The sequence below is a fragment of the Ceratotherium simum genome, chromosome 12, assembly GCF_057802395.1.
Source record: "Ceratotherium simum simum isolate JZ-2026a chromosome 12, ASM5780239v1, whole genome shotgun sequence".
In the NCBI taxonomy this organism is placed as follows: domain Eukaryota; kingdom Metazoa; phylum Chordata; class Mammalia; order Perissodactyla; family Rhinocerotidae; genus Ceratotherium; species Ceratotherium simum.
In genome coordinates, this window is record NC_141911.1 from 69,924,083 (window position 1) to 69,936,838 (window position 12,756).

A 12,756-nucleotide genomic window follows, 5' to 3' on the forward strand; every position below is an offset into this window, starting at 1 on the left:
AGTGTTTGGGAAATCAAAGCCTTTGTGGGGGAGGGGAGAAGCATGTCTAGAAACACAGGTGGTATGAGTAAGCTAATTCAACCCAAGACGATGAGTGTGGGACACAGCAGCAATTTTACATCGTCTTACAAAGTGAAATTTTTCCACATTGCAAATCTATATTGGGAGATATTTGATTATGATAGAAATTAGGGAGGTGGATAGTGTACTTATTATTTAAAGCATAACTTTTTATACATATACTTGCTACCTTTTAAAACTCTGTCTTTTCTGGATTTAGGGTCCCCCTGGGCCACCTGGACCTCAAGGAGTACAAGGGCCAAAGGTTTTCTTTATTTTACTTGTTTCCATTTGCCACATATGGTGCAGAGAACCCACATTAAATATATGTATCTTTGAAAATCAACCTTACAAACTGCTGGAGGAGCTGGGATCAGCAATATTGCATAAAAGAGCTAAGAATAGAGATTGAGGTCTAGGCTGAAGGAAAAGGGATCAGAAAAAAAGGAAAATTAGGAAAGGAAGGGGGAGAGATAGAAATGGCTTTAAATTTAGAGGGAGGACATTGAGAAAAACAGAATGTTAAACAAGGGAAAAACACTGTTTTACAGAAATTATAAATGTAAAGAAACATTTGGTGGTGTATGAATGTGGTGTATGAAAAAAGGAAAATATTTAAATAGAGGAGGATTGAAGGAAAATTTACTGACACTAAAAAAGATCCTTTCCTCCAATTCCTTTGTAATAAAAAGAACAAGGGAAATTTTAGCATGATACATTCGCAAATTACAACTTTAGGAATCATTTTTGAGTCTTTTTTTGTAACACATCATGTTATTATATATATATATGTAATTATATATATTCAGACACTTTGCCATTTAAATCTTATCTAACAAAACATACTAACCATGAACAGTAGAAACTTAGAATTACTTGAGTATATCTAAAAATTGTTGGTGGCCTTAGCTTTATCCCTCCAAACTAAAGCTTAATTATCAACGACGTTTGACCAATGAAAACATAGCCAGTAGCTCTAGCTTTTCAGAACTGAGCTACTAGTGTTGAAATATGACTTCCGTCACTGGATTTTTGTAGGCAATTCAAGTAGTTTTGAAATCCATCTCTTGTTTATACCTCTCAAGGAAGTTTATTTGCTAAGTCTATCATATACACACATGCACACACACATATCAGCTTTGTACTCTTCTTTTTTGAGATACTTAAAAACAGAAAGCCAGCACATAGAAACATTTATTTTTCTATTATAAAAAGGAATATAAAGTAAAATATTACTGAGATCCTTGGTTGAGATGTATTTAGAACATAGACCCTAATTTCAAATAGATTTCATGTATAACAGTAATGTAAGGTTTGGGACTTTTAACTTTCTATTTCTGCACCACATTCTGGTCTCTAAGAGATATAACAGAACAAACGCTCCAGTCACACATAGTCTTTATTCCTGGTGGACAAATCGGCCTGAATCCCCATTCTTTAGTATCTTGGTGAGCTGGACTAGACAACCTAGAAGGAAATCGCAGATTTCTGTTTCCTCTATGTGGAGTCAACCAAGATCTAAGTTCCTTGCTTCTTCCCCTTACTTGGCTAAGTCTCCAGAACCCAAATTGTCCCCAGTGCTAAATACATACCTCATTCCCTAAAAATCTCAAAAGCTTCTAGGACTTTACTCTTCTTTATAGCTTAAAGACCTACATAAGCCCAAAAGGTACCCATCCCATGACCTAAAGAGGCAAACAGGACCACCTAGCCAAGAAGGCTATCTCATTAAAACCTATACTCCCCTTGCTTTATAATCCAATTGCTATTCATTTATTAATTCAGTTATTCAATAAGTAATTTTTGAGCCTCTGCCCTGTGATAAGGACTAATATCTAGTAAAGATACTAGGATATAGGATGTCAGCATCATGGTGGAGCAAGCACTTCCCTTAGACCCTCCCCCCTAAGATACAATGAAAAGGACATTCATATACCAACAGAGGATATTCACACAACACAAAAGACATCTGAGAGACCCATGTGGCCATACGTCTGAGGGTGGAGGTGCTGGACCCCCCAGAGGAAGTGGAAGGGGGTAAAGGGATCACCTCTCCCTCCCCTAACTGCAGCAACCCAGGGCATGAGAGCATGCGCAGCTCTGAGAGGAGAGGGTGAAGGGGCGGCCCTCCATGGGAACACTTTCACTCTCTAAGTTCCCTCACAGCCCACGGGAAAGCCCCACACAGAGGTGACTAAGCTATTGCGGGGGTGTTGTCAACAAGCTAGCACCCTAGGAGGGCAGATAGCGAGGGCAGAGCAAGAACACCCCTGAGATTGCGCAAATGAAAGAAAGCGCCCCTCCCTCCACCCCGCGCTCTGGCTCAGCGAGTCAGCCAGAGCACCTGCGCATACAATAGAAAAGCAGCAGCTGTGAGCAAGCAAGCCAGGGAGTGCTGTGGGCTCAGAATACACAGCTCTTGACCCCCACCCAGTGGCAGCAGGTGGAATCTGGGACAGATACTATCACTATACAGAAGCACAAATCCATGCCATCAAACATTATGAAAAAATATATTAATACTCCAGACCAGAAGGAAAATGACAACCACCCAAAAATCAATCCTGAAGGCTCAGAAATTTATAATCTAAATGACAGAGAATTCAAAATAGCTATCATAAAAAAACTCAATGAGTTACAAGAAAATACAGATAGTTCAATGAAATCAGGAACTTCTTCACAAAAGAGATTGAAACTGTAAAGAAAAACCAATCAGAAATGTTGGAGATGAAAAACACAATGGTTGAGAAAAGAAAAATCTGGACTCCCTGAATAACAGAGCTGATATGGAGGAGTGAATCAGCAGTCTAGAGGACAGAAATATAGAAAGGCTTTATATGGAGGAGGAGAGAGAACTAAGACTGAAAAGAAATGAAGAAACTCTCCAAGAAATATCCAACTCAATTAGGAAATGCAACATAAGAATTATAGGTATTCCAGAGAGAAAAGAGAGGGATAACGGAACAGAAAGCTTGTTCAAAGAAATAATAGCTGAGAACTTCCGAAACCTGAAGGAGCTGGAAATACCAGTGAAAGAAGCTCATAGAACTCCTAATTCTACCAATGTAAAAAGACTTTCTCCAAGGCATATAGTAGTAAAGCTGGCAAAAGTCAATGACAAAGAAAAAATATTAAGGGCAGCAAGGCAGAAGAAAATAACTTACAAAGGAACACCTATCAGGCTTTAAGCAGATTTCTCAGCAGAAACCTTACAGGCTAGGAGAGAGTGGAATGATATATTCAAACTTCTGAAAGAAAAAAACTTTCAGCCAAGAATACTCTATCCAGCAAAAATATCCTTTAGATATGATGGAGAAATAAAAACTTTCCCAGATAAACAAAAGCTAAGGGAGTTCATTGCCACAAGACCTTCCCTACAAGAAATGCTAAAGAAGGCCCTCATACCTAAAAAAAGACAAGACAAGAAAAGGGTTACAAAGCCTGGAGCAAGGAGATAAATAGGTAGACAAAATCAGAAAATTGCAGCTCTCTATCAGAACAGGTTAACAAACACTTAATTATAACATTAAAGATGAAGGGAAGGAAAACATCAAAAATAAATATCTCATCATTTTAACCACAAACTCACAACACAAGATGAAATAAGTTGTGACAATAATAACTTACAAGGGGAAGAGGTTAAGGATGGGATCAGCTTAGTCTAAGGAAATAAGAGGCTATCAGAAAATGGACTATCTCATCTATGAGATTTTTTATACAAACCTCATGGTAATCACTAAGCAAATAATCAGAATAGAGATACAAATGATAAGTAAAGAGAAAACTAAGAAAACCATAGTAGAGACCTACCAAACCAAATTGTTAGTCTGAAATGCATGGTACAAGAAACAAAGGAAATGCAGGAGAGCTGGAAAACGAGCAATAAAATGGCAGCATTGAGCCCTCATATATCAATAATCCCTCTAAATGTAAATGGATTGAATTCTCCAATCAAAAGACACAGAATGGCAGGATGGATTAAAAGACAAGACCCAATAATATGCTGTCTGCAGGAAACACATCTAAGCTCTATAGACAAACACAGGCTCAGAGTGAAGGGATGTAAGGTGATACTCCAAGCTAATGGCAAACAAAAGAAAGCAGGTGTTGCCATACTTATATCAGACAAAGTAGACTTCAAGACAAAACAGATAATGGCAGACAAAGAGGGGCAGTATATCATGATCAAAGGGACACTCCACCAAGAAGACATAACACTTATAAATATATATGCACCCAACACAGGAGCACCAAAGTATATAAAGCAACTATTAACAAACCTAAAAGGAGATATTAACAACAACACAATAATAGTAGGGGACCTTAATACCCCACTTACATCAATGGATAGATCATCCAGACAGAAAGTGAACAAGGAAATAGTGGATTTAAATGAAAAACTAGACCAGATGGACTTAATAGATATATATAGAACACTCCATCCAAAAAGAACAGAATACACATTCTTCTCAAGCGCACATGGAACATTCTCAAGGGTAGACCATGTGTTGGGAAACAAGGAAAGCCTCTATAAATTTAAGAAGATTGAAATCATAACAAGCACCTTTTCTGACCATAATGCTATGAAACTAGAAATCAACTACAAGAAAAATACCTGAGAAAGTGACAAATATGTGGAGACTAAACAACATGCTACTGAACAACCAATGGGTCATTGAGGAAATTAAGGGAGAAATCAAAAAATGTCTGGAGACAAATGAGAATGAAAATTCACCATACCAACTCATATGGGATGCAACAAAAGCAGTCCTAAAAGGGAAATTCATAGCAATACAGGCCTACCTTAACAAACAAGAAAAATCTTAAATAAGCAATCTGAAACTACACCTAACAAAATTAAAAAAGAAGAACAAAGCCCAAAGTCAGCAGAAGGAGGGAAATAATAAAAATTAGAGCAGAAATAAATGAAATTGAAACAACAACAACAACAAAAAAAAAACAGTAGAAAGGATCAGTCAAACAAAGAGCTGGTTATTTGAGAACATAAACAAAATTGACAAACCCTCAGCCAGACTCATTAAAAAAAAAGAGAGAGATGGTTCAAATAAATAACATTAGAAGTTGAAAAAGGAGAAATTACAACAGATACCACAGAAATACAAAGGATTATAAGAGAATACTATGAAAAACTATATGCCAACAAATTGGACAAACTAAAAGAAATGGATAAATTCTTAGACTCATTCTTGATAAATTCTTAGACAACCTCTCAAAACTGAACCGAGAAGAAATAAAGAATCTGAATAGACCAATCAGAAGTAAAGAGATTGAAACAGTAATCAAAACCTTCCAAAGAATAAAAGTCCAGGACCAGATGGCTTCTCTGAAGAATTCTACCAAACGTTCAAAGAAGATTTAATACCTATCCTTCTCAAACTATTCCAAAAAATAGAGGAAGATAGAACACTTCCTAACACATTCTATGAGGCCAACATCACCCTGATACCAAAGCTAGATAAGGACAACACAGAGAAGGAAAATTACAGGCCAATATCACTAATGAACATAGATGTAAAAATTTTCAACAAGATATTGGCAAACTGAATACAGCAATACATTAAAAAGATCATATAGGATTTATACCAGGGACACAGGGATGATTTAACATCCACAAATCAATGTGATACACCACATTAACAAAATGAGGAATAAAAACCACATAATCATCTCAATAGATGCAGAGAAAGCATTTGCCAGGATCCAACATCCTCTTGTGATAAAAACTCTCAATAAAATGGGTATAGAAGGAAAGTACCTCAACATAATAAAGGCCATATATGACAAACCTACAGCCAACATCGTACTCAATGGAGAAAAACTGAAAACCATCCCTCTGAGAACAGGAACAAGACAAGGGTGCCCATTCTCACCACTCCTGTTCAACATAGTACTGGAGGTTTTGGCCAAAGCAATTAGGCAAGAAAAAGGAATAAAAGGAATCCAAATAGGCAATTAAGAAGTGAAACTCTCATTATTTGCAGATGACATTATTTTATATATAGAAAACCCTAAAGAGTCCATTGGAAAACTATTAGAAATAATCAACAACTACAGCAAAGTTGCAGGTTACAAAATCAACTTACAAAAATCAGTTGCATTTCTATACTCTAATAATGAACTAACAGAAAGAGAACTCAAGAATACAATCCCATTTACAATAGTAACAAAAAGAATAAAGTATCTAGGAATAAATTTAACCAAGGAATTGAAAGACCTATACAATGAAAACTATAAGGCGTTATTGAAAGAAATCGATGATGACATAAAGAAATGGAAAGATATTCCATGCACATGGATTGGAAGAATAAATATAGTTAAAATGTCCATACTACCTAAAGCAGTCTACAGATTCAATGCAATCCCAATCAGAATCCCAATGACATTCTTCACAGAAATATGACAAAGAATCCTAAAATTCATATGAGGCAACAAAAGACCCTGAATAGCTAAAGCAATCCTGAGAAAAAGGAACACAGCTGGAGGCATCAAAATCCTGGACTTCAAAATATACTACAAAGCTATAGTAATCAAAACAGCATGGTACTGGTACAAAAACAGAGACACAGATCAATGGAACAGAATTGAAAGCCCAGAAATAAAACCACACATCTACGGATAGCTAATCTTCGACAAAGGAGCTAAGAGCATACAAAGGAGCTAAGAACATACAATGGAGAAAGGAAAATCTCTTCAATAAATGGTGTTGGGAAAACTGGAGACAGCCACATGCAAAAGAATGAAAGTAGACCATTATCTTTCGCCATACACAAAAATTAACTCAAAATGGATCAAAGACTTGAAGGTAAGACATGAAACCGTAAAATTCCTAGAAGAAAATATAGGCAGTACACTCTTTGACGGCAGTCTTAAAAGGATCTTTTCGAATACTATGTCTGCTCGGACAAGGGGAATAAAACAAAAATAAACAAGTGGGACTTTATCAGACTAAAGAGCTTCTGCAAGGCAAGGGAAGCCAGGAACAAAATGAAAAGACAACTCACCAACTGGGAGAAAATATTTGCAAATCATATATCTGACAAGGGGTTAATCTCCAATATATATAAAGAACTCACACAACTGAACAACGAAAAGACAAGCAACCCAATCAAAAAATGGGCAGAGGATATGAACATTTTTCCAAAGAAGATATACAGATGGTCAATAGGTACATGAAAAGATGTTCCACATCACTAATCATCAGGGAAATGCAAATCAAAACAACACTAAGATATCACCTTACACCCATTAGAATGGCTATAATCACAAGAAAAAAATAACAAATGTTGGAGAGGATGTAGAGAAAACGGAACCCTCATACACAGCTGGTGGGAATGCAAACTGGTGCAGCCACTATGGAAAACATGGAGATTTCTCAAAAATTTAAAAATAGAAATACCATGTGACCCAGCTATCCCACAACCGGGTATTTATCCAAAGAACTTGAAATCAACAATTCAAAGAGACTTATGCACCCCTATGCTCATTGCAGCATTATTCACTATAGCCAAAAGTGAAAGCAACCCAAGTGCCCATCAACTGATGATTGGATAAAAAAGATGTGGTATATACATATATACAATGGAATGCTACTCAGCCGTAAAAAAGACAAAATCGTCCCATTCACAAAAACATGGATGGACCTTAAGGGTATTATGTTAAGAGAAATAAGCCACACACAGCAAGACATACACCATATGATTTCACTCATATGTGGAAGATAAACTAACACATGGAGAAAGAAAACTGTTCAGTGGTTTCCAGAGGGGAAGGGAGTTGGAGGGTGGGCACAAGGGGTGAAGGGGCGCATTTATAATGGTGACTGACAAACCATAATGTATAACCGAAATTTCACGTTATAAACTATTATGACCACAATAAAAAAAAAAAAAAAAAAAAAAGAAGATACTAGGATATAGTAAGGGGTTGCAACAAGGAGCTTCCAGCTTAGGGAGGGAGCTAGGCAAGTAAAGGCATGGTTATTAATAAATAGAGTGAGTGCTGTGATTAAGGGCACGTGCTCTGGATGTGCACAGGGGAGGGCTCCTTCAGTTTTGAGAGTCAAGGATGACTTTGAGCTGAAACTGAAAGACAGGGGAAGCTGGCTGAATGAATATCTAGACAATGGGTGGCGGTGGGGGTGGGGGGTGGTTAGTTGTACTCCTTACCTCTTACCCCTGCCACCTTCTGATATGCTGTCACTGCACCCCACCCCACATGCCCCTCATGATGTTGTAACTGAGATCTTGGGTTAATCGATACAGTCCTTCATGCTTTCGATGATCTCTCCTTGAGGAGGTTGGGATACCAGGGGTGAGCTTGTCTATGATGGAGAGGCAGCACATGCAGCCTGAGTCGAATACAGACCCGTTCCCACTGGGGACTCAGCCTCAGACTGAAGGGGAACCTAGTCAGCTAGTGTTTCTCCTTCCTTTATCAAACAAGGACTGTTTGACTTCTTACACATCAAGAAACTCTTTACAAACTACATTTGATGGGTGAAGGAAAAATTGATAACTCAGGAATTATGTTTTTCTTTCAAACACTCACTGGCACATCTTGAAGGTAAAAGCAAAATGATCGCTATCGACCCAGAGTGCTGACAGGGTTTCAGACGGCAGGAGACTAGGCCCTGCCCAGGTGCGGCCAACCTTGGCCAACGTGCTGCGGGCAAAGTCAGCTTTGCTGCTTCCACAAAGAGCGGGAACTCAGGAATAAGGAAAGGCCTTTCTTTTTCCTTTCACTTGTTTGTCATGCCTTCCTTGAACACTGGAAAGCTCAATTTCATGCGGTGGCTGATAGATCTTAAAGCTTTTACCAGGGAAAGGATCTGCAGCCATTTCAATACTGCAGTTTATAACATCACCAAACAAGGCTTTCTAGAAAAATACAGCCTCGAGTCAGCTCCCTTGGAAATCTATCTGTGAGGCAGTCCGCTCCCACTCAGAAGGGCTGAGTTTACAGTTTCCATGGTGCGGGAATCGGGGATGTTTATAATGGGATCGACATAAATGACTCATTGATATAAAATAATATCCTGCCTTTCAAAGAATTTGTTTGTTCAGGACCTTTTCAACTGAAAGGTGACGGACATGTGCTGTTTGGATAAATCTCTAGCACGATGTTTAAATTTGTTTTTAATAGAGCATCTTCAGTTAAGAAAAAATAAATCTACATGTTCTGGATTTGTCAAGGGTTGTAATAAATCATACTATGAATAGTAAATTTTAGTTCATTCCACTTAGTATAGGAAATTGAATTGATCCAAAAGTAATTTTATGCATATTAAGATATTATCTGATTTATTATGTCTTCAGTGAGGCTTAGCTGGAAATAGTACCTTCACAATCATTATGAATTTGTATCCACTGTTCCAATGGTGCCAGTTAAAATATTGTAAACTTATGTTTTTGTTTTTTCCTCAGATTGGAAAATAAGAGGACTCATACAGATTTTTTAAGGAGAAAAAAATTAACTGAGGCGTGTAGGTTGTTGTTCTAGGATACAGTCAGCCATCAAATGATCTCTATCGGTTTTCCTCCACTCAGTTTTTCATTCAGCCTGCATCTCACACAGGGAAAAAAATACAGTTGCTGGATCTTAGCTACATCTAAGTATTATTATATATAATCTTCAAGAAAATGTTATTTCACTTAGTTTAGATATGTGGTATGATGTAATAGCATGTTCTTGGGTTCTGATGCGTTTGCTGAAAGTCAAATTGTACTGTTACCAGCTAGCAACATTTTATTTAGTGTAGTGTGCTACCAATGATAAATGGAGTCGAGCCATCACTTTTTATCTTAACAGGGAGAGCCAGGATCTCCAGGAATCCCAGGAGCTGATGGAGAGCAGGTAATTTTCAAAAATATATACTGCCATTTAAAGCATCATTATTGATCACTACTTTTGTGATAGGTTTGAAGCCAAAAAGGCGTGAGTATTGATATATGATATCCTCCCTTTTCACCATCTGTTCTAGAGACTACATTAACTCTGAAAAGCAATTGGTTTTACGGTAGACATTAGTTTTCTTTTGCAGAAATGTACAAGCTATATGATCTTCAGTTTTGTCTTAATGGTCCTTATCAATCTACCAGTGACACCTCTGTGAATTTTTAGTAGACTTGTAAGATCGTTGCCAATTTAGTAAGAATAGCCTAATTTTCATCAGTGAATACAAATAATTCAAGATTAAAATCAGTGACCATAGTTTCCACAAAATTAGATATTGCTTATTTGTGTGATTTTGACAATGTTTTCTTTTCCCAAATAAAGATTACACCTAATTTTCTAGATCATTAGGAAAGACAGAAGCAAGCAGGGCACTGGTAGCTGTGCAGAACGTGGCAATATCCGAGGGTTCCCCCAAAACAGAGATTGGCAAACTTTTCTATAAAGGACTAGATAGTAAATATTTTAGGGCCACATACAGTCTCTGTCACATATTCTTTTTTTTTTTTTTTAACACCCCTTAAAAATTTTTAAAAACATTCATCCTGTACAAAAATAATCCCTTGGCTAGATTTGGCCCATAAACCATAGCTGACACCTGGCCAAAAAGAATCTGAGCAGGAGAATGGACTGTATTCAGAATTCAGAATCCAATCACAAGGGTCAGTTTCAAGATATTTGATGTTTTCTCAGCTTCCGTTATTTACCCAAGAAATGGGTAAAATCAAGAAGATCATAAGAAATCAAGGTGTTTCTTGATACAGTTAGTGAAATATACTCCCCAGTAGATAGTACTAGATAAGAAAATTAAGATGAGAGTGATTTTAATATCAGATCTGTATGTTGAAATCATGTCACGTTAAATAAACATGTGGTAGCTTAAAAAGAAAGAAGCTTTAGATAATTTGCTATTATCAATCAGAGATCACATTAGAATTTAAAAATCTAGTTGTATTACCTTTCCCATTGTTAGTCATTAAAAATAATTAATTTGACATGCATAGTGACATACTTACGTGGTCCCTACGTATACAAGAGCTGGATTTTTTTCTACAGGCTTCACAAGGTCTTCTTCTGCTACTAAGTACAGTGGGTTGGCTATCCTGCTGCTGTCCATAACTCAATTCCTACAACCAACCAGGGTCTGATTAACCAGTAAGATCCACCTACCCATTCAGTCACCTACCCACCCACCTAGTGGGTGATTCTGAACTAGGTGCGATGAAATATGTATAAGTACAAGAAAAAACACATTGCTGTCCTTCTGTAGATTTTAGTGGGGAGAAGATGAACAGATTAGTGCAGTCTGGGGGCCCCTTGCTATAATAACTGTGATCATCTCTGCTGAAGAATGGGCCATCTGGTCATATTGCAGTGAGGTCCCTTGGACAAAAATGCTTAACAATATAAATTAATTTCAGTATTAGAATCACAAAATTCAGATTTGCTAGCATTCAAAACACACATTTATCTATTTCCTTACTGTAGAAGAAAAATAAAAATAACATCCTGGAACACCTCATAGAGACGTCATGAGAACATAAGAACACTGTGGAAAACTTGAAGTATTTCTAAGCATTGATTGAGCATTGGTGTGCAGTAAATGATTTACCTGTCTGTGTATTGGACCATTGAAAACTGATGTGATTGGAACTTCTGCCTGCCTGTAAGGGGGTAGAGGAGAATAGTGGGTGGAGATGGGAGAAATTTATTTGGATCTTTGTTATCATAACAGTAGTCCTGATTCAAAATGTATATTGTACTGTTGAAACCTAATCCATTAAATTGTTCTCAGGACTAGTGATACAGAAGTAGCTGCCAAGTGAAAATATGGAAACAGGAGAAACCATGTCAACACCTAAATTCATGTTTTTCATACTTAAATGGCCTAAGTAATAGAATTTAATCCCTTCCATTATATGGGGAAAGAGTATTGATTCAATGTAGAAGGTTGCTATAAGAAATAACTCTACCTAACAATGAAAACCAGAGTCATCTCAGCATAGGGCCCACCTAGTGACAAAACTGATCTAGAATTCTATTTTCCTGAGGATGATACTATCAAGCGTCGGTAAGACTCTTACATGCAAACTATATCATTTGTAGGGACTCAAAGGCTCAAAGGGAGACATGGGGGACCCAGGTATGCCAGGTGAAAAAGGAGGAATTGGACTTCCTGGATTACCGGTAGGTTTATACTTTTTATGATGTGTTCGTATTAAGATAAACTAAATAATCAGAAAAGGGTTATGTTATTAGCTGCAGTCCTGTCCAGTGGTTCTTATAACATTTTTATTTTTAAATATTTAAGGTATTATTGGTTAAATACTCCACTGGGGCACTAAAAAATGTTAAAGCATCAGCCAAATGACTTATAAAACACACCATCAGGTTTCCCTGAATTATTTTACTAGAAGATAGTAAAATAAATATAGTTGATCACTTTAACTTAGTATGCATAAGATGGTGGTGACTGATCATTTTTAAATAAACTATAATAAAAAATTAACTAACCAAAAAATATAAAACAATTAAAAAACAAGTTAGCCTGGAAAGTGTTCTCTTTGTGTGTATGATACTGTGGGATGGTGTTTTTACTGTTTTCCTCCATCATTTTTACTGAGAATTTCGAGGGAAAAATGTAGGAAAAACATGTAGAAAACTTCATTGCCCTAGATCTGTTTTAAAACAAGGAAATGTATAAATAAATGTCAATGAAAACTA

General features: G+C 36.9%; 1 protein-coding gene across 1 annotated transcript in view; it reads left to right on the top strand.

Annotated features, from left to right (window-relative positions):
- The window catches only part of COL25A1 (collagen type XXV alpha 1 chain), a 445,780-nt gene that overhangs the window by 404,107 nt on the left and 28,917 nt on the right, over nucleotides 1–12,756 (top strand). Inside the window, exons 23-25 of the mRNA XM_087437749.1 lie at nucleotides 281–325; nucleotides 9,889–9,933; nucleotides 12,139–12,219. Of these exons, the coding sequence (XP_087293875.1) occupies nucleotides 281–325; nucleotides 9,889–9,933; nucleotides 12,139–12,219 (171 nt within the window). The remainder of the gene's footprint in view (nucleotides 1–280; nucleotides 326–9,888; nucleotides 9,934–12,138; nucleotides 12,220–12,756) is intronic.